General features: G+C 38.2%; 2 protein-coding genes across 2 annotated transcripts; one reads left to right on the top strand and one right to left on the bottom strand.

Moving 5' to 3' along the window:
- On the bottom strand, positions 1 to 9141 carry slc25a29 (solute carrier family 25 member 29). The gene is made up of 4 exons (XM_053337151.1): positions 8740 to 9141; positions 4765 to 4808; positions 4349 to 4432; positions 1 to 3134 (listed from the first exon to the last, which is right to left on the bottom strand). Exons 1-4 carry the CDS (start codon positions 8765 to 8767, stop codon positions 2364 to 2366), a joined length of 927 nt encoding a protein of 308 aa, XP_053193126.1. The 5' UTR covers positions 8768 to 9141; the 3' UTR covers positions 1 to 2363.
- A 1117-nt stretch (positions 9142 to 10258) lies between these two features.
- slc25a47a (solute carrier family 25 member 47a) lies at positions 10259 to 15384 on the top strand. The gene is made up of 6 exons (XM_053337010.1): positions 10259 to 10345; positions 11833 to 11876; positions 11961 to 12032; positions 13160 to 13339; positions 13460 to 13724; positions 14178 to 15384. The coding sequence occupies exons 1-6, from the start codon at positions 10309 to 10311 to the stop codon at positions 14489 to 14491; spliced, it is 912 nt and encodes a 303-aa protein (XP_053192985.1). The 5' UTR covers positions 10259 to 10308; the 3' UTR covers positions 14492 to 15384.
- The last annotated feature ends 9981 nt before the right edge of the window (positions 15385 to 25365 follow it).

Raw genomic sequence — 25365 nt, 5'->3', positions numbered from 1 at the left:
TTGCCCATTTGTACAGATCATCATTGACAAATCTAGACAAACAAGTTAATGACTATGTTAAAAAATAGGTTTCAGTTTTTCAGTCAAAATCTCAACAATGTAAGAAACTGATCAAATCGAGACTTTTAAAACTGCTTAAACTCAGACATGCAGGTAACCACACAATTAGTTTGGACTGAAAAATATACGTTATATATATATGTATATATTTACAATACCAATCACTTCAAAACAATCTCACATCATTACAGTTATATCATGTACATATTGCATCTTTCACATGAGTGGGACTAAATATTAGCAGTTTCAGATGTAATCTACTGTATAGCTGGAAATAACAGTCACTGTTTTAAGAGGTGGAATTAATGATTAAACACAAGAAAACCTCAACACACACATACCAAATATCCCTTTGCACATCTTCCTGCTTTAATCACCAACCGTCATCAAATCACAATACAACTTTGGGAGATTTTCAAGTGTCTCAGCAGCAATGAGAAATTCAAACTAGTGACAAACTTTCAACAAGATTCCCACAAATCATTTCGCCCTTCCAATTTTTAACTTTCAATCAGAAACACCTGCGAGTGAATACAGGTGTGTTACATTCAACGTACATAAAGTTTAAGTGCATCTGTGACCTTCTGGTCTCTGACAGCCTTTCATAAATACTGAAGCCTACATATACAAACAATGATAGTCACAGTTTGATTTGTTGCTTAACCGAAAACAGTGCCTGGAAAAGCATTCAAGGAGAATAATATCTGATTGTTGGGGAAGATAATTTGATTGCTTTACAGCCACAAATTCAACATTCAGTAAAAAAACACAGACAAAAGAAAATATTGACCACACACATGCAGAAAGCAGACAGTTCCCATTCTGTACATTTCCAAGCTAATACAGTAACTTTAAAGAATAAATAAAGCCAATTAAAGCCCCAATCCAGATTACACACTGTATGTCAATAAATAAATAAATATTTTTCCTCTTAAATTTAGAGAGAAACTACCAGTATATTTTGCAGCTGGGTTTTTTTGTGCAATAAACGATAACTTGGGGTAAAAAATAAAATTATACAATTTCAGGGGCATTTTCGAGACTTTGCAGAGGACTCTATCTTTCCCCTTTCCCATGTTGAGGTCATTTTGTTGTTGTTGTTGTTGTTGTTGTTGTTGAAGCACTGGGTCATATTTGTTAGCATTTTTCATGCTGCCACTAATCACCAGCAGCCCTTGGGAAATTAAATGGGAAATCAAATGAGGGCCATATAGAAATACTGGGACCTTTTCCACATCTTAGAAGGGACCCCCACAATCACAGATTTGTAATCCCGCCATAACCGTATCATTTACAGCTTAAGAAATATAGTCAAAATATAATTTAGCTATGACATTTACAAAAAATAAAATAAAATGTGGTGCCACATGTAGCGCCATGTTCCACTACTGGATTAGGCCTTTAACACATCAGTAAAGTCACAAAGATAAAAGGTGACATTATTTGGTAAAACACAACATGCCAAACAGACAATCAAAGCACACATAAAAACAGTGCTGCCTACACTTGAATCAAACACAGTAACTTTGCCTGCATTCCCTGAAGAGCTCGTCAGACCAGTCTGTTTATTGTAACTGTGAGTATTGATATGTTCTGTATTGAATGGTCGTGCTTTAGTGATGATCAGATTTTAGCTGCAACGTTTTTTTGGTTTGAAAGCAGACAAGTGACAAGTTCTGCAGACATCCCTTATCACATGCTACATTCTCTCTCTCTCTCCCTCTCTCGCTCTCACTTCCGTAGCTCTTCAGAGGATACAGTTCAGGTCCAAACAGGTGTCTCCTAATGCAACATGAAAGTATTCATATTATAAGGCAGGAAAATGTTTTCCAATATACATAAAAAAAAAGAGTTACTCAAAAGTAATGATATATATACAAACGCAACAAAACACTATACATTCCAAGATATAAGTAACAGAGAATTCAACTTTCAGAGCCTACGTGGTACATACTTAACAAGTCTATGTCAGTGTCTCACTGGAAATTTCTCAAAGATAAAAGCTACTGTTAGAAGCTTTCATGAACCTCCAATTTCCCTCCATTTTATCAGAGATGACACCACCTCTTTACAAGTCTGCATCTTAAGAAGCAAACATGAAACTTAAATTATTGCTAAAAATAAATTACATTTTTCCTTTGTTTCCTTTTTCACATGAAAGTAAAAACAAGTCAGTTAATAAACCAGGTATTTTCTGACTCAAAATTAGGAATGACTGGTCTAATAGTAGTACAGATTTTGTACATTTTTGTCTTTCCGTGGTCTTGTAAAGTGCCAAAGTTGAGGATGCGACTTCTGTGCTGTCACAGACTGGAGGGTTGGGCCTGCTGCTGTATCTGTGTGTGGTGGCTTGGTGGAGCCGACTCGCAATCATTTGGTCCTTCCAACGTCCCCCGTGCATACATAAGGATGAGTGTGACGGTAGCAAAGGTAGCTGCATTCACAGGGAATGCTCGTAGCAGCGTGGAGGTGAGGCCTCGTGTGAACACCATGTAGCCCTCTCTCCTGACACTCTGACGTATACAGTCAGCGATGCTACTGTACTGGTTGACTCCACCCACACCATCTGCCTGCAGCCGCGATTTGATCACATCCACCGGATAGGTGGAAAGCCAGGAGGCAATACCAGCCATGCCCCCAGCAAACAGCAGTTTTGGGATCATGTAACGGTCATCAGGCTCACAGCCAAGGCTGCGCGTCAGCACATCATAAGCCAGGAAATACACTCCAAAGCCGGGTGTCTCGCGGATAAGTGTGGTGACCATGCCTCTGTTTACACCACGCAAACCCTCACGGTTGTAGATGCGTACCAAGCAGTCCAGAGAATTCTTGTACAGCTTCCTGGAGGACTTCTTCTCTCCGGTACCCTGCAATTGCATGCGGGTTTTGGCCAGCTCCATGGGGCAGCAGATGACACACTGGATGGCACCTGCTGCTGCACCAGCTAGAAACTGGTTCATGGGGGTGTCTTGTGCCAGCAGCCGCATGGTGTTCCCCTGGACACCAAACACTATGGCATTGATGAATGTAAGGCCCATCATGGGGGATCCAATGCCTTTGTACAAACCAAACATCTGCAGAGAAGGTTAAAGAAGACATATAAGAGACGGTGTCAGGAAGAGACATTTTGCACATCATCACTATAAAATTCAATTACAAAAAACATTCAAGATATAATTTCAACTGTGTCCACAGTTTGGTATTAAATTCATTCCCTCCTTTAACTTCTAGTTAAATTAGCTCAAATGTTTTGACTCATTACAGTCCCATTAGACATTTAACACTACTCAGAAAACAAAGTTCAATCATGGTGTGTGCTCATAATTGAAAGATTTGTGTGTGCAGTGTGCAGTGTTTCCAGACCAACCAGCTCCACAAGCTGCCACTATTAAAAATAACATATTTTGGTGCAGCTCACAACCAGTGTGTCACATCACAGTAAGAAACCTCTTTGCAACTTTTTCCATCAAAATTTTGACAGTTTTATTTGTTTCTGTAGAGAGTGAGGTCTATTCTGTTCGTGATCCAACAGGTCTAAAACGCTATGCTTTATCTAGCCAGTTGGCTCCTCTTAAAAGACTTTACAAAGTGTCTAAAAGACACCAGTCATTTCATCTTTTTTGGACAGCCATTATTGTCAACCAGGCACTCTCTATGACATGTACTGTATTAAAGGGGAAGGCAGTAAAAGTGGAAAAATGTGAGCATGCGCTGTGTATACTTAAATAATAGTGCTGCTATCATAATTGCTGAGGAGAAAATGTGATAAGAGATAAAAAGACTAAAAAGATAACTACATTAAAAGTCAAAATACAAGACTATTCAGGTTACTGGGGAAAAAGAGCTGGAGAGCTTATAAATAAATAAATAAATAAATAAATAAACAAACAAACAAACATGTACATTGTACACTGGGCCAAGATTCTCCATATCAGCCTCCCAACTTAAGATGCCCCATTCAATAAGACCAAGAGAGTGAAACATAAGACATAACCCTGCAATCAGGTTTCTGTGAAGTATCTGACTTTAAACGGCTGACTAGAACAGCCAAATCAGATCCAGTCATCACAGCTTTTTTCTTGGCTTCAAACTTAAAGTTATTCTTTTATCACTAAAGATAGACTTGTCAAACATAACTATTGCACAGCAGGGAGCTGCAGCATCAAAGCTTTAAAAGGGGAGCGATAGAACAGAAAAACTTTCAAATACATCAGAAACAGGTTAACGACATATCAGTGGGTTTGCACAGAAAATCACCATTACAAGTAAGTGATAGAAATCTACATACCGACTCCTGTCGTATGATAGACTGGAAACAGTGAAAGGTCCCACGGTACAGAGGCTTATCAACACTCTGGACTTGTAGTCTCACCTGGGGGAAAAACACATATCCTGTTTTGATCCCTGGAAAATGAATCAGCTCCTAACAATCACATCCTGCTGCTCAACTGATATCAGGGGATATTAAATAATTGGCAATGTATGAGTCAGTTGACACAGTACTCTGATAAAAACCATATAACGCTAAGCATTACCAAAAGTGCTGTGTCAAGAAAAGGAAAAAACTGCTTAGATATTAATACAAAAAATGATATACTGAGTCATGAAGTGTATTAATTTTTCAAATGTGTGTGTAAAGATGCAGAAATTTGTCATCAAAGTCAGTAATTTCACTATACCTTAAAAAAAGGAATATTTTCCTACCTTAACTGTGTCAAATGGATGTCCAACCAAGACTCCAGCAGCACCTAGACACAAAGAAAACAGCAGTGAGAATAAACCTGGTTTCACTATAATGCACTACCACCACCACCAGCAGCAGCTACAACCTCAATAATAAACATAAAGTAGATTTATCATTTGTCAGATTTATGGCAGAGCTGTTGTATTGGACTGTATTAGACTGCACAGGTGTTCCCAATAAAGTGACACATAAGTGTATAGTCTATATAACATGTCAAAAGCCCATCAATTTGGCATTTCCATTTTCATTGTTAATTGCTCTATTATACGTTTCAGCACTTTGTTGTTTTTAGAAAATAACAATGAGGACAACATTTTTTGAAGACCTGAAGTTCCTGACCCACCTGTGTCTCCATAGTAAACAAACCCCAGCAAGCTAATCCTACATAAGCACCTGCTTTGTCACATGACCCATTTGTAAAAGGAGCCTATCAGGAGTGAGCCCCAGCTGGAAGCCAGAAAAAGACCACAAGCATGTGTGTGTTTGACACAATGCCGAGCGGTCATTGACCTCAATGAACTAGTATGATCTGTGTCCAGGAGAAACTAACAGAGGCAGGTGTTGCATCATAGTTGTTAGAGAGAATCTCTTCAATATGTCAACATTGATTTTTTTTTTATCCCCAAGCATGTGGTTTAAATCACTGTTTCCAAAAACGATGCTTCTTCCCATATGACTGTAGTTAGTTCTTTGAATTCAGTCACACTGAGTAGGTGGGAGACCACATGGTCTGTCATGTCAGTAACTTTACAGTGAAGAGAGCATAGGATTGGTCTATGAAGGGGTGTGTACTGATTCATCCTATCTGTGCATGGGGTGTGTGTGGAAACTTTAAACAGCCAGCCCCCTAGCTTGCAAGCTCAAGTTCTACTCGTATAGTGATTGCATGCTTCTGATTCTCAACAGGATGTACGAGGGACACGAGGGAGAAATGCAAAAGGTTGGAGCACCCTCTGTGAGCAAGCACTTCTAGGCTTGGTTTGTTCAATCAAATTCTAATTCTGTTAATAAAGGTTAAGATTATCTATCTAATTATCTAGCAATCACAACATGTACCTTCTTGGTTAAACTGCATATCCTGTGGGGGAAACAACAATTCATGAATGGAACCATGGATTTCCTCCAAACCTGTGTTAAGATGTCTCCAACATCACTGTAAAGTCCACTGTTAGTGTATGTGCACTGGAGGTTTCAAGGGTCCATATCACACTTGAGTAAATTAGGGCTATGCCATATCATACCGCCACCAATAAAACCGGTATAAATTTTTAAGTGATAAGAAAGTGTACAATATCAATGATATAGCGATGCGATGACATGCTAGCGCGCAAAAAACACTGTTGGGACACAACTGCAGTTAAGATGACTGACAAGGGCGCCGCCGTATATCTGATCTATGCCGGAAGTCCCAAGCGGAAGTTTTGCTTTTTCGGCATTCATAATACATCCATGGTCCATATCAATTAGCTGTTAGCACGTTATTTAAATATTGCAGAGTGATGGTGATAATGGTGATAATGCAGTGAGTAATGGGTATGGACAATGAGAGTAATGATATTGCATGGTATACGGATATTGCACAGTATTAAATCACATTAAATATTAAGTATTGATAAATTAATATTCATGTGAAAGTATGTATGACATTTGTTGTGGCTGTGTGTGCATGTTGCAACTGCTGCCTAATCTGGAAGTGCTCAGTTAATTTGGTTGTTTAAATATTTTATTAATCTGAGAACTCTATTCAATCTTAGTTATTATTCAGTCCTATTGTGAGTGTGTGTTCGTATGTGTGTGTGTGTGAGAGTGAACCCCCCTACCACCACTACACAAACATAATATTCACATTTGTATTCATAATGTTGATATTAAAGTTAAATCCATGAAACGTTAACATTATAACTTGATTAGTGTAGGCTTCTAACTAACTTCTGAGTCTTACAGTAGCCTATAAGCTTGTGGAGTCAATTATACCGTTACGATAAACATGTAACTGCAACAAAGTTCATAGAATTATGTGTAAACATATGTGGGGTTTTTTAGGCTTTTATTTTTGTTTTCTCTCGGAGCAGTGTTTAACTTCTGCCTGACACTTCTGGCAAGGATTGACTATATATGAGCAGCGATTGACTAACTACCGCTTGGGACTTCCGGCACGTATTGGATTTATGGCGGCGCTCTTGTCGGCCATCTTTACTGCAGGAAGGTACTCTTGTAAAAACGGGTGAAATTTAAAAAAAAAAAAAAAAAGAAAAAGAAAAAAAAACTATGTATATATTAAAATATATAATAAAAATATAAATAGGAGGAGATACCAGCAGCTGGTGATGTAAGGACCAAAAGTAAACAAATTACTTAACCGAGTATCGCTGGAGCACTCGCTACAGTTGCACTCCATATTGCAGGAAGAGCAAATGGTGTATGGAAGGTGAACCATTGGACATGGAGGAACTTGACAGTCTACCAGTTTTACCTTTGACTCGGAAACCTTAAGTGTACAGTGTTCTCCAAGTAAGACCGATGCAGTTTTATCATACAGCAATAGTTTAATCCAAACACTCACCTTGAACAGCTGCTGACAGAAAGCGGAGCTCTTTATGACACACACACACTCCCCCTCCCAGTTAGCATAGGCGAGCAGTTGCTGCACATTCACTCTCCTCACCTCTCTGATCGTCTTCATTTTGATTTAAAACTGCAGTAATGCCTTCAGTTGTTGTCGGGTTCAAAATGAAAAGGCTGAACAGAAGACATTTTCATCTCGCTGTAGTGTAAAAAGACAGGGACCAAAGACCACTACAACCATTTGACATCATAACCCAGAATGCATTGCGAGGTAAACATTATTGGAAACGTACGAGTGAATGGATTTTTTGCAATTTTATATCACCTTTACATAGTTGATGACAACATTAATCTAATAAGGCCTACAAGTCTTAATAGTTGGGGATTCATTTAAGATTTCCAGGGAAAACACTACTTAGGTCACTTTTGTGATCAAATGCTGAGTCACTGCTTTTGCACTATAATGCTGCTGCTGCTGCTGCCACTTTGAGGCAATAGATTCCCATTTTTAATTACTTAGTTTGTCATCAATGATAGTAGCTCATTGGAAAAGAAGGATGGAAAATGTCCTTCCTTTTGTTTGCACTAACAAATGCTGCTGCCTGCAAGCTGCAATCACCGATTCATTTTTCTATATCGTCATAAATGTTATTGCTAATTTCCTTAAAATATCCTGATATAATTTTGAGGCTATATCGCCCACCCCTAGTGTAAAAATACATTACTGGACCAGGATTGGCTTCCAAACTATTGGTCACAAATCATGCTTGTAGGCATCAGATTTTCATGAGCACAAAAGTCTCCACTTTTGGGAAATGAATCAAATGAAATCAGCCTTCTAGTGTCAAACTCTGCACATACATAATTCTGCACAGTGAAGCTAAAACATTCAACTTAAGGAACATAAAGAAAAACATATTTGTTTCACTGGGGGGGGGGGGGGGGGGGGAACTTATGAACAAACTTTATTTTCTTTCCTATTATTAGACCTCTCTGACCCTGCTGCTAACAGAGCCAACCACTCACAACTGTACACTCATTCAATGTCAAGGTCTGCCGTCAGCTCAGGTTTTAAAGAATTTACAGGATTGGCCTTTAAAAGTGTGCCGTCCTGTGGTCTAGTTTCGATAATGCAGTTGTAATCTTGTGATAGAGTTGCATCACATTAGTAATGGATGGAGATGGGCAGGTTTGACGTTAGCTAAGATGCTGTTAGAAGAGCAACAGAGGGACATTACAACTACAGCTATAACCTACCTCGGGCCATAGTGTCCAAAAATCAACTGTTCTTGTCTTAAAAAAGCTGACAAGATGAAGTGTCATTAAATTAACATTAAATTAGCAAGTGCAGCTGCGATCATCTCACTCACCTCCGATGCAGCCAGCAACGAAGTCCATCGCCGCTCTTCACCTCGTCACTTCAGCTGAAAAATGAGTAAATATTACCTTTACGGTGTCTGAATAGTTTTTCAGCGATTCAATGAACCGTGGTGTTAAAACAGCCTCTATCGGTTTAATCTACACCAATGAACTAATTCACACATATAGCGTCTATGCTAGCTTGTCTGAAGACCCCCTTTCTAAGACCTCTCAAAAAATGCTGACACTTTTAGCTTCTCCTCCAGGTTGTTATTTAACTGTTTATTCTTGATAAAATCCTACTGTTGACCCACACGACCTCGGTTAACCGTTGTAGCGTTTACAGTCAATGCGGACACCCTCTCTCCGCTGTGTCTGCATCAAGGAGGTTTATTTCTGTAGCAGACAAGCTAGCGTCGCAGACAGTCACTTCCGGGCTCCGGTAGAATTTCTATCCAATCAGAGCGAAGAGATGACGCCGACACCCCGCTCTATACGTAATCCTCGTCAGCCATTGGTTGGTTACGGGAAGGTCTCCCTGTTGCGTCACAGTGTGCCGCGTGATGTTCTGCTTTTGAATGGATAATAATAATAATAATAATAATAATAATAATAATAATAATAATAATTGTTCCGTACTCTACATAAGATAGATAGATAGATAGATAGATAGATAGATAGATAGATAGATAGATAGATAGATAGACAGGTAGATAGATAGATAGATAGATAGATAGATAGATAGATAGATAGATAGATACTTACTTTATCAATCCCAAATAAATAAGGCAGCCAGTAGCCCATATTAAGTCAGGTCGTACAGTCCCCCCCCCCCCCCAAAAAAAAAAAAAAAAATAATAATAATAATAATAATTAATATATATATATACCATGTTTTTGTTTGGTGGAGTTTAAAATCTTAGTATAAACTTTAACTTCCCTTAGCTCAGTTTTGTTTTGCTTTTATGTTTTTTTTGTTTTTACTTTTCTTCTGCAAACATCAAGATGAATGTTCTGATCTTGTTGAAGAAGAAAATTGTAACTGTTTTATGTTAAGAAAGAAAGAAAAGGCATGTTTTTGAAAGGACTGAAGCCAACATCTGTGCATTGGGGCAGTTTCAATAAAGAGTGTATGGTAATTTAACTGACAGCTATAACGTTATTATTTTATAATTATGCAGCTTCAATTAATTTTCCTATATGACCTCATATGTGGCATTAAGAGAAAATAAAGCGGTATAAACAGTAAACAATCTCTGTGAGTCAAACTGCAATATATAAATGTGCAGTATGCTGTTGTATATGTGGAAACCATGATTTTCAACAGCAATAAAATAGCGTGGTCCTACGTGTGATTCTGGTATCACATACGCAATTTTGTCTCGACCCTCTGTTGCAGCTTTCGGCTATTTTCGGGTAAAGTCGGAAGTGATGTTGTCAATCGGCTTTTGTCGGCTCGTGAGAGGCTGCTGTGAGTCATGTAACAGCAACACACTGAAGGTTAAGGCTACGTAACGCATGATAGGACAGCATGGCCTCATACCGGACAAGTATTTGCTGCTCAGTCACATTTTGACAGGATGCATATCGCTGATTTTGTGTCTGGATCATTTGCAGGTAACAGCTAACCAGTTTGTAAGCTAGCAAATAGCTATGTTTGCTAAATAACTTAGCTAGCTAGTAGCTACTACTGTACTGTAAGCGCATGGTGAGATACATAACTCTGCTCGTGTGACAGTTTCATGTCTTAAATTTTGACTTGACGGCATTAAGAGCTAACATGTTATATTATTACTTTTATCCTGTCGTAACACAACAAAACTGTCAGTGTCACTTAGCAAGCAAACCCTCCCTCAGTCAGGAGCATGTGTATTTTCTATGAGCTCGATGTATGGGTCACACACATACAGTCTATGGTCACACACCTAATACACGTGAAGCATTTTAACCCTTTCACGCATAGTGGTCACTACAGTGGACAGCTATTCAAAACCGGGTTTCTTATATATTAATTGATTTTGATGGCATAGTTGCACTTCAGCCACCACAGTGGACACCAGTGCATCATCCCATACATTACCACTTCATCTGCAATAACGTTTTTGGGTTGTAAATCAATTGATTCGTGTCATTATAATGTAATGTAATGTAGTGTGGTTTTATGAAAAAATTAAGTTCAAATATTTTTTTAATGGCTAAAGAGAAATATAAACACTTAAAAAAAATCCTGACTGAGGTTATCATAATTAATGCATGAAAGGGTTCAAACAACATCAAACTTGCTTGCTGTTCCTGATCATAATATATATATATGAACAGAACAGGGTCATAACTTTTCATGGACAGCTGGGAGGAAAAATGTTTTCCCCCCTTAAAATAGAAATGTCACTCACCTTCTGTCACGTTCACTCTCAGCAAGTCTCATCTATCCAATAATTCATTGTATCCTGAGAGCAAAGCCTGCAGAACATCCAGGGACCTCTGATAAAGAAGTAATACATTACAGAAAACATGGTGACATTAAACTGACTAAAACATTGTTAATGGACTGACTGTGACAAGTGAACAGCAAAGTTTGAGGATCTCAAAGAATGTGATGTTATATTCATTATTGAATAATTGCCAAACTAATGTTCATTTGCTCATCTAAAACATCAAATAAATAAATACATGATAATAACTCATTCCTATCTCAAGTGACTACACTCATTATTTTCTGTAGGTAGATAGAACACTTTATAAATCCCAAGGGGCTGCTGTAAAGTGTTACAGCAGCCACTTGACATTTCAAAATACAGAAACAATGGGGTAGGTAAAAGAGAAAAATGCAAGTAAATGCTAAATTGTATACAAGAACTAAATAGACTAGCTCAAATAGATATATATAAAAGTAAAACATATGTCTTAAAATGGCTTATTTTGCCTCTCAAAGCATTATTTGGGTAATGATATGAAATATAAAAGCACATTTGGTCTTCCTGTCAGCTTTACATGATTGAAAATGTGCTGTTTAACCCTATAACCTTGATCATTGCTGTGTTTATGTCCTTGTTTGTGTCCTGTGTCTGTGTCCTTGATGCTCTCTTTTCTCCGGAAACAAATAGGGGCATGTGGAGTTGCGGTGGGCTATCCTCTGGACACTGTCAAGGTACAGTAAGTCGACAGTATTTAAGAGAGTCTAGCAAAGTATAGCAAAGAGACATTTTTTCCACCAGATTTTTATCCTTTGTAGGTCCGGATTCAAACCCAAAAGCAGTTCTCTGGAATATGGCAGTGTGCTGTAGCAACGTTTAAAAATGAAGGGGTAAGTCATTGAAGTAATACACTGAATAAAAAGTAGTTTTTTCGTATGTCTGCCTTAAAATGTTTACAAATGTTGCTGCAGCATAAAAATGGCAAGGATAAACTGAGCTAACATAATTGTAGAAAATTCGCTCACATATGGTAAATGTGTTACTGTTGGTTAGTTATCAATGTCAAAGGTGTAACAACATGTGAACTACACATTTTCAACTATTTCATGCATGGTGTCCGCTATAGTGGACAACTATTTAGAGGCCATTTAAAACCATATAAGTTGTACAACCATGTCCCAACCTCTAGGTGGCAAACCCTCAAAATGCTTTCTATAATTACATCTGAATATCATATTTGGATGTCTCTGTCATTTGAGTTATTGAATCATAAATTCAAAATGGTGGAGGATAGAGGAGCATGGATGTACAAAGAGAAGTGGATACAGTGTTGGGGGTGGAGCCCTGTTTATTTCTAGGAAAGTTGAAGACAAAAAAGTTCAACTTCTGGGAATAAAATTACCTGGATCTTCCAGATCAGTAACCCATAGAGCAGGTGCATTAGTGAACAGGCTACCTCTGATTCAGCCCCTGACTTGCTTGAATTGAGATAAAACATTTCAATCATGCAACTCCAAATGTGATTGGACTGAATGGTTCAAATTCTGATAATGAAATCAGTCATTTCATCAGTCATACACTGAGCTAACCTAAAAGTAGTAAAGTAGCTCACATATGGTAAATGTGTTACTGTCGGTTAGGTATCAATGATGATGGGGGGGGGGGGGGGCATTGGTGTATTGCTGCTTGTTCTATGTTGTTGTTCTACTTTTGTTTACCTGTATTATAACCGTACTTTATCTAACTCTATTATACCAGTACCTTTATTTAACTTCAATATAACAGCCCTTTGTTTTATTACCATAAATGGGCCATCTGTTCATTAAACAACTCTTTGTTTTATTACCATAAATTGGCCATCTGTTCATTATAACAGCACTTTATTTAACTTTATTGTAACATCAGTTTATTTAGTAGTTTAGTATTTTAGTAGTGTAGACATTTCTTAATATCGGGATACACATCTGACATACTTCTCTCTGTTTTCTTACTTGGTTGTTCTCATGTGTGCCATCAGGTGCATGGCTTCTTCAAAGGCATGTCCTTACCCATCACCACAATCTCTATGACTTCTTCTATGGTGTTTGGCACATACAGGAATTGCCTGCGGTGCTTGAGTCAGGCAAGAGGAGCTAGTGGTGGTCCAAACACCAAACAAGAAGTCTTCCTGTCTGGTTTGGCAGGAGGTGTAGCTCAGGTAACAGATGCAGTTTCAAAAATGTGTTTCATGCATGTTCTACCCTCACCTTGGACACTCGATGCTTCTGTTGCTTTCACGTCCACGCTGAGTCTCTCCTCATCTGACTGTCTCCAACAGATATCAGTGATGTCTCCAGGTGATATAGTGAAGGTACGTTTACAGTGTCAGACAGAGTCCAAGCGAGGAGGAAGCAACATGCCTAGACCTAAATACCGCGGTCCAGTTCACTGTCTGCTGAGCATTATCAAAGAGGAGGGCATCATGGGACTGTACAGAGGAGCTCTCCCACTCATGCTAAGAGATGGGCCATCATATGCTACATACTTTTTAACCTACACCACTATCTGTGAATGGTTGACAGAAAGCGGCAAGGAAAGGCCAAGTGAGTAAAGTTTAAGAAGTGTGTGTGAGTGTGCGTGCATGCATGCGTGTGTTGCTTTGACAGTCGACATTTGATAGCATAACTCTTCTGTATCAGTGGCTAGCTTTCTGCCTGTTGCAGGACTTTCAATTACAGCCATGAGTCATATGATTAAATCTTTTTTTTTAAATCAACAAAGTCACATTTCGGGTCATAAAATATCAGATAAACATGTGACTGCAGGCCTGATTATTAAATTATTCAATCACAGCTCATTTTGGTGCTCATCAGCCTCATATTGTATTACGATAGATCAAAATTATACGAGTTGCATAAGCTGAAAAAATAGCTCATACCCTTGATGTTAGCATTACTGCTGCTTGTCAAGTCTTCCCATTGTGTTACAAATTCCTCGAGGAGTAAATTGTACCACCTTGTAACTCCAGTGTCTTTTCTTTTTTTCTTTTCCTGCAGATTGGAGTGGTGTGATGCTGGCAGGTGGTATAGCAGGAATGGCAGGTTGGACTATAGGCACACCCATGGACGTGATCAAAGCCCGTCTGCAGATGGATGGAGCACGGGAGATTAAACAATATAAGGGTTTTTTCCACTGCATCACTGAGACGGCTCGGGTGGAAGGAGCCGGGGTGTTCTTCAGGAGCTTAGGGATCAACTGGCTACGTGCATTCCCTGTCAACATGGTTGTGTTTGTCACATATGAGGTCCTCACTGGTTTCCTCCAAACTGGACCTGACCATGTTGACCCACCTCGTATAGGTTTTGAATAGTATTGACTACCTCTAGTCTCAGTTTATCATATTCTGTTGTTGTTTAACATTGCAATGCATTATTTTTAAGTAATGTACATTTTCACAGCTATCATTGGAGTTGTCTGTTACATGTATGGCTTGATATTCAGTTAGACAGGGTCAAGAATCCTAATTTGCTCAGGGATACTTTGTCAGTAGGGGGCATAGCTGGTACAAGGTATGAACCTGTAACCTTCTAACCACTAGATGGCGCCCCTGGCCAGCCATTTAACTAATTTTGTTCAAGGCTTATGGCAAGAGAAGTGTTTGCATGACTGGAGTATTATTTTTTTTTACCAGAAAAGGGTATCAAGGCACTTTACCACTTTTGAGACTGCTTAAGTGGAACCATATTTGATTATATTCAAGACTATTTAAAGCCTTGAATTTAGTATTTCTGAATGAGCTGCAGTACGCACACATAAATAAGCAAGAAACACGTCCATGCATAGCATATTATTATGTCCATGTTTCATTTCCAGCTGAATAGCAAAATAATAGAGCTGGATGATTTCACTTAAACATATCATGATATTTTAAATCATTAACTGGAATTTTTTTATGAACAGAATTATGAATGTACAGTCTAAAACGCTAATAAGGTGGTTGCTGTTACAATGAACAATGAAGTCATTGCAACGAGTTCTCAATAATGATGGAGCAGATCTTTATTTGTGTGGCACCTGCTTCCTATCAAATATTTGTAGAACTTTTAATGTTTGGTCATTCCACCAAATAAAAAATATAGACATGAACTACAGTATGATTACTAATGCATGTGTAGACTGCAAAGTTATAGGTTTGGTTTCAGAAGTGGGGGACACAGTGAAGTTCTGTTTCTTGAATCAGGGGCTAAGTATTTCAATAATAATTCTTGCATTTATTGATCATTATAATGAAAATAATAATTGTGCCTTTAATAATAAAGGTAGTTCAACAAAATGCTGTGTTAATCTCTGTATTATTGCTCTAACTCTTCTAACCTTACACATTCAGTTTCACTGGACCTAGGCCTAAGACATTTGATAGTGAGGAAAGGTAAATAATGTATTTGTAACTTTAACTATGTCATAATGTAAGCAAGCAAAGACTAGAATATTTTGTCAGTAAATCAGTTCTTCTGTTAGAGGTATTTTCCCTTACAGCTTTAGCTTACTGTACTGTATGTACATGGACTCAAATGAGTGCCTATAAGTCAGTGAGTACAAATGGCAACTTTCTATTCAAGCTGAAGATACTTAAAATATACAGAAAGCAATAAATCATCACCTGCAAGACCATGTTAAAGAGTAAATACTAGTTTAAATGGGCCAGAGGGGTGAACTCTTGTGATTGGTGTTAGGGTTAAAGTTTGGGTTAGGTAAAGGTTATGGCTAAGGTTAAAGTTAGGGTTAGATTAAGGTTAGCAGACAAATCTCACAATAGTTTCTCAAATCATCCCTCCGGCCCATCCAATCTAGCATTAATAACAATTACCAACTCTATAAAAGCAAACCTTGATGAAATTACTGCTACAGATATTTATTATGCTGTTTTGGGGGGTTGTGGTGCCATCTAGTGCATGATGATGACACCAACATAACTTTGTCAGTATTAAACCTCTACAAAACATCTGTCTGTAAAATGCTCTGGATGGAAGATACTGCAAATTATTTTATTGTTTTCACTTTGAAAATTAATACAAAATGAAAGACTTTGATGATCATCATCTCAAAAATGTGATATCTTGTGTTATCTACATGGCAGTGGGACATGATAATAGTGTGGATTTTTAATTGAAAACAAAATTCACATTCAGTGTAACTATTAACTCTACGTCACATCTACAAGGAATATAATGCAGGATGTATTTACAGAAGTGTGTGTTTTCAAAATTCAAAATTATAAGGTATGAAAAAATGGAACTGTAAAACTTTAGACTAAAAATACCTTAAATTCCAAAGGATGTGTTGGAGGTCACAAATTCATAAATTGAATATATAGTAGATATTTTAATGCTTGTCGCAAAATATCCATTTTGCAATAATTAATGAAAACATTTATGATCAAATTTGGTGGGACTGGTGAATTATATGAATGCAAATTCATCCATTCATCCATCCACCTTCTATTTACTGCAATGTATAAAGCCTCAAACATAACTGAGAAACATGTAGATTTAGATCTGAGAAACTTGAGGTAGACCATGCAAGAATAAAATGTGGCTAAACGTGTCCTCCTTGCAAAAAGAAACTTTGATTTTTATAAATGCCAAGCGCCTAAACCCATGATGTGAATCAAAGATTGTTAACAGACTGGTACATTTATTTATTGGTAACTGCTGAGTAAATCAATGTACACTTGAGTTTTATTTGGATGCAGTGAGAGAGAAGTAGACCATTTCCCTGGGTTACATCCCATCCCGAGGCTACTTGAATGTAGCAGTCACAGCCACCTCTTATATTCCCATCCAAATTCTGAGTTGGAGACAAACAAGCCTATTGTTTAATGCAATAATTAACTCAATAAGATTATCCCACAAGCAATATCAAGTGGAATCCAGAGAACATTTTAAGAGCCGATTGAGTGAGCTGCCACAGCTCAAACCAGCCCTCAGACATTATTACTGCAATAACTTCATCTCTCTTTTGCTATCTTTGGGTTCTTGTTGTGAAAACTGACAAATATGAATTTCACATGAGATATGTGTTAAATTAATCTTGTCATCTGTTTTACATGTGTAATTGGCTCATGCTTATCTCACCATGGGTGCAATAAAGACCTATTACAAAGAACTCAACTGTAATGATTTAATTGCCTTACGAATAACAGATTAACTCAGTGGATGAAGTAGGGTCATGTTGGGTGAGACCCCAGGAGATCTGTTTTCAGTCAGTTCTGTGAAACGTCTTTTGATCACAAGCTGTAAACAAGAACAAACTCAGCACAAAAAGGGTGTCTTTGAGAATATTTATAGTTTGTTTTTGTGCATCAGCAAATCCAATTTACAAATCTGCAACCTACTTACAAACAAATAATTAGACTGACTGCAAAATCAGTCTCTTAAAACGTGTTTCATAACTTGAGAAGATATTAGTGGGTGTTCATTTGTTTCTAGTGATCCAACAGAACAATTACACTTAGTTTGTAGTTGACAGCTTTTGATCTAGAAGGGTTAACATTTTGGCCATACATAAAACGGTGCAGGGTTTGTTGAGTCTGAATGCCTTTATTTCAGTTCCAAGCCAGTGCTGAGCTTCATAAACCAGGCTTTTCCACAATGGGATACTTGCTGAAATTCTAGGAATTGCAGTCTGTACTGTGGAACAAGAAAACCCCTGAATGTTGCCTTTGTTAGCTGCTTTTAATTAAACCCTGAATGTCTTTTCCCCCTTATGCAACAACAGCCTGCAATTATGCAAGCATCTACAGATCTCATTGAGCAAACTTACAGGCTGGTTGGCTATTAACCACCACAACTGTAAAATGATAGTTAGTCACACCTTTTCACACTTATTTTCATTAAAATCCCAACAAGCTTTGACATTTATGTCTTTGCTCAGATAACTTGAGATGAGACAACATCTACACGGACAGGACTTGGGATTTTCTGACCTGACGTGACCTGTTTATCCTCATTTATCCCCATTTTGTGTTTTTTTTGTGGGCACGTTAGTCAACTTCCACAAAACCAAGATTCAAAGAACAAGTCAGCTCTAGAAACCATCAGTTTGTGCAATGAAGTGATCAGGGGAGATCTGTTTTTCTAGCTGATGATTTTCAGAAAATTTACATAAAACACACACTGTAACACATCAGTTTGTGCAACATATTATTATCTTGGTTGTGAGTACTGTGACATTTTAACTGACAAACTGTTGGGACAAGTTCAAGCACATGACTCACATTAGAAGAGCTTTTCATGTGTTTCAACTGTCTTTCATTTCATTACATGTTTCATGTGTTGATCTATGTTGCATACTCAAACACATCAAAGGATCATATAGACACCTAGATTGTATTTATCAAAAGTCCTTCAATCTAAAAAATACATGCTGTGGACTTTGGCGGAAAAGAATATAATTAATTCAGAATAATTGCTTCAAAACAGCATCTTAATTACTTGTGATGGCAATCCAAAGTAGTCTTGAAACACACGATAATTCAACCAGCAGTGTTTGTGTGGGCAACTCATTAAATGATGGGTGTTCACATAATGTCTGGAAAGCTTCATTTTGTTGTCAGAATCAGTTCTCTGTAACTACCACTTGGGCCCCCTTTCACCGATTGCTGTTAGGGCTATTTTGGGAGCTCTGCGCTCCCCTGTTAGTGACGTGTGCTGCTGGGTAAATTTGCAGCTCCGGCGGCCTGGGCCTGCAACCTCAGATGGCATTAATCGGGAGAAAATGGAGGAATGGTAGAGATGAGAAAGAAGGGTAACAGCAAAGATGATAGAAGGAGAGACAGATGGGGCAACTGGACAGAAATCACAGAAAAATATCACTTTGCAAGATGCCACTAAGACATGAGTGGCATTTGAATAAAAAGAGGTGCTGTTCAAAATGTCAAAGATTTTTTTAAAACTACCCAGAATGACAAATGAATGTAACAGAAATAGGCAGGGGAAAAAGTCTAAAATAAATCTGGCTTTTTAAAAATTGGATAGAGAAGAAGCAGATGTGTATGGATGAAAAGAGAGAGACAAAGAATGCATTGATGAGCAAAAATGAACAAGTTTTTATCGATGACTAACAAGTGTAGAGGAATGGAAACAGGTGATAATGGGGGTGATGGAGTGGGGGCGCTATTGTACTTCATACTCAAGTGGAACAAACAGTTGCAAATGGAAGGAGGTAAGGACATACTGAATAAATCTTGTTTATGCTCACTGCAAATTCTGCCTTAAATGCTGTGCTTCCTGGTATGTTACACTTGTTTTATTTCTTGCCAGGAAGAAGGAAGAACACAATGAAATCATCACTGTCCATCACCCAAAGTAATTCTTAATTTCAAACATTTCAATACAGTTGTTGAGCTTTATTTATTTGACAAGTCTAATTGAGATGCATAGCCATCAAAACACATATGCAGAGACATACTGATTAAGTTCACATACATAATTTCACCTCTCAGAAAGTAATACTCTCCTCAGAGGAATTACTTTCTTTAACACGCAGATCCATTGCAAGTCAGTTCAGTAATGACTATAATACTGAAAACCCATCCTCCCAATTGTTTTACTGTGATAGTTGGTAGCTGTGGAATTAAATCTGTCAAATTAAACTGTAAAATTCTTGATGCAGTACAGGTACAGTAGATAAAAAGTTAACTATATATCCCAAAATCTTACACCATTACTAATTGCAAGCTGGTGTTTTAGGGCTGAATAAGATATACATTTATATAGGCCACCCTTCATCTACAGAAGGCACCAATTATATCCACTATAAATCTGTTTAACTTTCATTGAAACTGGGTTTAGCTTGACTAAGCCACTGCAGTAATGGCAGCAACACTAGACAGCTCAACAAGATATCTAGCTTCTATAGAGGATCCAGTATTGACCCTTGAGGCACACCTTTATCAGCATGTCAGGAGTTTCATTTAAAGAAACATTGGCAAAAACACATAAAGTAATGGACAAATTCAAAAATTTGACCTGATCTTTGTGCTAACTTAAGGGATCACCAAAGTTGTTATATCCTGGGGAGACCATGAATTTCTGTGCTAAATGTTGTGGCAATCCATCCAATATTTGTTCAGATGTTTCACTCAAAACTGCAAATGTCATGCCACTATAGAGGAAAATTCAAGGGATCACCAATGTCAGTTGGATAAATCATTCTGGAGCATAATTTTGCACCAGTCCATCAAGTACAATTTAAGACATTTCTCTCATAGATTACCTCCTTTGGGGCCCCTCAATGTCTATACAAATTTCAAAGCAATCCATTCCAATAGTTGTCAACACATTTCGCTCTGTAATAAAGTGGTGGTCTGACCTAGTCTGGCTAACGCTAGACCATACCACAAGTGAGGTAGGGTCTGGCGAGGAGCCGTTCATTTCCTCGTATTTGAAGCAGGATCAACAAATGACGATCAAATGCTTCTGTACGCTACTGGACACACTTACAGCCAATCAACGATATACGATGACGTATTCAGAGCCTGTAGGGAGCAGCACGAACACATCCTTTTTATGAAGGAAAAATCATTCAGCGCAAGTTTTTGTTCTATTTTCAAAGTGAACTTGGCTTCCAATTTATTTAGCACACAATCTACTGCTGCTTCAATGGTTGCTGCACCTCCGTGGCCGCCATGCTGGATGCAAACAGAGTCGCTCTGCAGTTGTCATCGCCTTGAGCCCGCCTCCCCTGGTTCCCTATCTCAGCTTTCTGAGTGAAGTGGAATGTCGGTCAAAGCCATGATACTCGCATAGCAAAAAATGTCATTAAGGTGGCATTTTGTTTCCACTTGACGTATTTGAAATTGTAAATTAATATAAACATAATTAGACACGGTTGAAATGGTAAGATATCAAACAGTTCACATAATGAAATTTAGTTAAATTAAAAGTATACATTTTGTCACTGAATATATTTGCCAGTAATAGGGGTGAGAGCAGCGTGGTCGACAATACATTTTGGATTCTGCTTTCATTAACATTCCTTATTATGGTGTTTTTTTTTATTTTTCAAGTGTTTATTACACAAAATACTGGGTCATGATATCCATAACAAAAACACCAGAAGCAGTGGGAGGTTTGTTTGTTAGAATATGGTCTATAAAAACAGATTAAGCAACAGTCCTCATATTTGGTGTGGTTGGTTTGGATATCAGCTGAGACCGACTTAATTCAAAACAGAGCTCTTTCAGCTTGTCTGAGTTGCTGGATAACCAACTGAGGTTAAGGTTACCCATAATAAGCAGCTCAGAGGATCCATAAATTGACCATAAACTCCTAATCTCTTCCAGAGCTTCACTAATTGCAGAGGTGGGACAATAAACACCCCTAGTATTCCCTACAGCACGTCTGGTACATAAATGTCGAGTAACCTATTCAGATTTGTCTGGCACTGAGTTAAGTAGACATACAATGAAGTTTGGATAAAGCAATATATCACTTTATATCCCTTTCCTGACACATTTAAATACAGCAACAATTATACCTTCATTTGGAATGCTGGCATTGATCCAGGCTTCTGTGGTTTGGAACTGTTTCACTTAATGCTTGTACTAATTCCATTTTTGGCTTCAATTGTTCATGTGTAAAAGCCCAAACGCATGGCATGTCTTAAACACAAGTGAGAATTTAATTTTGTTATTACTAAACTGTGATGTAGTCTAAGGTAATACTCATTTGAGTTGGGGCTGTTTTCCCCACTTGGAAGCAGTCTTATAAAGTAAGGTGCATGCTAGTTTGGCTCCAGGGTGAAGTCCATCCTTGCCATGCCACAAAGCATTCCAGAAAAAGCACACCCAAGGTACTTTGACCAAAGGTAAAAGTGATGAATTTAACTGACTTTCTGAGTTTGGTATGTAGTAGGTCTGTACTTTTTATTTTGCCAATGCCAGGGACTGAAAAGGAAACATTACAACCTTATACAGAAATCCAAACTCATTTGAATACTGTATGACAAAGTTTTGCTTTCCCACTTGGGGCTTACCATAGTTATCTGTGCTTGCTCGGTAAATCACTCAGGATTACAAACCTGTATACTACACTCAACAATACTTAAGTCGACTGCTGCTCACACTGGTTCCAACCATACCATATTCCAACCATTGTTGTAACTCATTAATCCTGACAGACCCAATACCATGTCCAGAGGTATGGCACCATAAATAACTGCCTGTAAAAAGTTCATAAAATGCTGTGGTGGTCTTTTTTTTCCAAATGTTTCTGAAAGACGAGGCCGCAATGTTACCAAAACAACACTCCAAGTGTATTTTGTCCAAACAATGTTTTGGCAATAATTTAGGGACAGTCAAAATGAAAAGCAACAGTACACATACTCATGCTCACTCCACTCTGCCACAAAACCACAGATGGCTCAGAACATGACAGTATAACAAGAGCTGGATACCGGACCGAAAATGGTGCACAGATGTGCAGCCCACTCAAAATGCAAAATGGTGTTCCCCTGCTGGCCTGCCTGAGAGTTCCCACTCGGTCTATAGACTTTACATTGTGATAATATCACCGATTTTTAAATGGCTTTTCTTAACTCAAGTAGTCAAGAAAAAATAAATAAATAAAACCTCCATGGATCAAAAATTTTTAAAAGAAAGATAAATTATTGTCCTTATATTTGCAGTTCGAAGTGTCCTCTCAACAATTTTACAGATGTCTCCGTTAATGGTGGTCTATGGGGAAAATGCTTTTTGGGCCACGGGGATTTTTCGCTGCAGTATCGCAAGTGACCACTGGGAGAAACTGTATGCGGGGCTAAGCACCGCAGCTCTATTTACTTCTTATAATACATCCATTGTTCAGAAAGGAGAGGTCATGCTTAAGAGTCACTTCTTGTATCTGTGTCTCGTAGGTTTCGCCATTTTTCACAAACCACATATCTCCGGAACTCTGACATTTTTCAGACAGACAAATCAAGAGAAAATTAAGTTTGAACGAGACCTGTCTCAGTCTCAGTTACACACTCTTGTGAGTTCTGGCAACACAAATGAACACTGCCTGGACAACTTTAATTTAATTCACGTGAAAAAATAAACCTGACAGTAATTCATGCAGCTATGTTTGTATTGTTTAAATGTTTCATTAAAGTCCATGTAAAGTAAGAATAAATATGTGTTCTGAGTTTGACATACCACAGGAATGTGTGTTGTTAACCACCCAGCCAAATATGAATGATTATAAAAATCACCAAATATATGAAATTAGGCTTCAAAGCTGTGTAAAATTCAGCCTCTTTCTCTGCTCCCAAACGCTGTGGGAGCAGAGTTCGCTGAAACCCCGCCCCCTACCAAGTGTCACCTGTCAATCAAAGTCGCCACCTTTACCAGAAACATGGGCGCTACATCTGAGAGCTTTCTGCTGCTAACTCAGCTGCTAGCCCAGCGGCTAGCTCAGCGGTTAGCGCGGCAGCTGGCTTGGCGGCTAATTCTGCTAACTGGCTAACGGTAGACTATAATAGCAGTGGTGTGCGCTGAATGTAGGCCTATTAATACCTCTTACAGCAGCAGCACAGCAGTGTTTTTCAGACCCGCCCACTAAATCCTGAACACAGAAATCTTGAAACACAGTTTGTGAAGCCTAGCTCCACAATTCAAATCTAAATGGTTGAAATACTTTCTACACCTTTTTTAGAAATACATTTATGACCTATTTAATGTGTTTTGAAGAAAATATCTGAATTCACTTTACACGGTCTTTAATCATTTCGTTGTCATGAATCCCATATTTCTCTCAGCGGACGGGATAAATGGTGCTAATGTGAGCTTGAGCGTATCTGCTGCTTCATGCCTCATATAAACAATAAAATGTAATTTGAATGAAAATTAAACACCAAAGTTGATTTAGTTGATAATTTTCACCTTGTTTAAATAATTAAATTCCATTGTAGGCTGTGGTTGTAGCCTGGGAGCTGGCAGGTTGATTTTGTGGCACTGAAAAGGTGAAACTAGCCTGTTAGCATAGGTCATGGCTGGATGATGTTAGGGAGCGACAACTACACTCACTTAGAAAGCAGAAAGTGGATACAAGTGGCACAGCTTGTAATTAAACTTCACAAGTTACTCTTTCCATTAATACCAAGCATAGCATGAGCTAACCAGCTCACGCCAGCCCAATCGCAAACCACATTTTACAGTCAAAGTGTTAAAGCTACCTTTACCTTTGTTACATTTTTACACGTGTTTTTCTTTAGGTTAAAATGCTATTAATAAGATAATGGCACTCTAAAATGTTAGATAGATCCACCAGGCACAGAAACTAATCATTATTCCATTCTCATAATATTCTATGAAAACTCTGACCAATCATATCATTCAGTCCGAATGATATGATTGGCCAAGTGACCTGCCTGTTTTCCCCTTCCGCATTTCGTAATCACACACACCCCCACCCGGAAGAGAGTCTGTTGTGGATCCACGGCATTATAATACATCCATAATACACAGAGATAGCCGTAAACAGACAGTAGCGACTGACAATGACAGACAAAAGCTGGCCACAGCTTCCACCTCCAGCTGCTCCCACAGGGAAAAAGAAAACTATATATATATAGTGCATGAGGGAGGAGGAGGAGTTGTTGCTGTTCAAGTTTTTTCAAAGTGTTATGTGAAATGCAAGAAAGGAAAGAGTAGTTTTAAATGTGTGTATGCTTCAATATCCCAAGACTATTGTCATCAAAAGCAACTAATATTGTTTCCTTATCGTTCCCTGGTCATTTTGAGGCTATCCATCTGATTCTCTGATCAAAATGGACATGGTGGTCTATATTGCAGAGATTTACCTTATGACTCAATTTAATACACAGTATTTTGCTGCTATCTACTGGGCATTAGGTGCAATTACAAATAACAAACATACAGTGTCATGATATTCATCCATTTGGTGACAAAATTATACAATTTACCCAGGCACAGTAACAGTAACAATGTTAACGAGCAGTTGGACACTGGGAATACATTCTCTGAGTTTTTAACTATCCTTAGAGACCAAGATCAGTCATGTGATAGTTGTGGAGCTATTCTTGATTTATGCCGGTCTAGGCAAGCCACACCTCCCAGCACCCTACGGCTTAACAGGCTAGTTAGCCGACTTGTAGAAATTCAGGCAAAGATCCAGCAATAATTACACACTTAAGAATGTAAGACAGTGTTGAAGGGCTGAAGGCATGTAATCCTCTTAAAGA

The sequence above is a fragment of the Scomber japonicus genome, chromosome 17 (genome assembly GCF_027409825.1).
Source record: "Scomber japonicus isolate fScoJap1 chromosome 17, fScoJap1.pri, whole genome shotgun sequence".
Taxonomy (NCBI): Eukaryota; Metazoa; Chordata; class Actinopteri; order Scombriformes; family Scombridae; genus Scomber; species Scomber japonicus.
The sequence above is the reverse complement of the archived record's forward strand: the minus strand, read 5'-3'. Positions and strand labels throughout refer to the sequence as shown.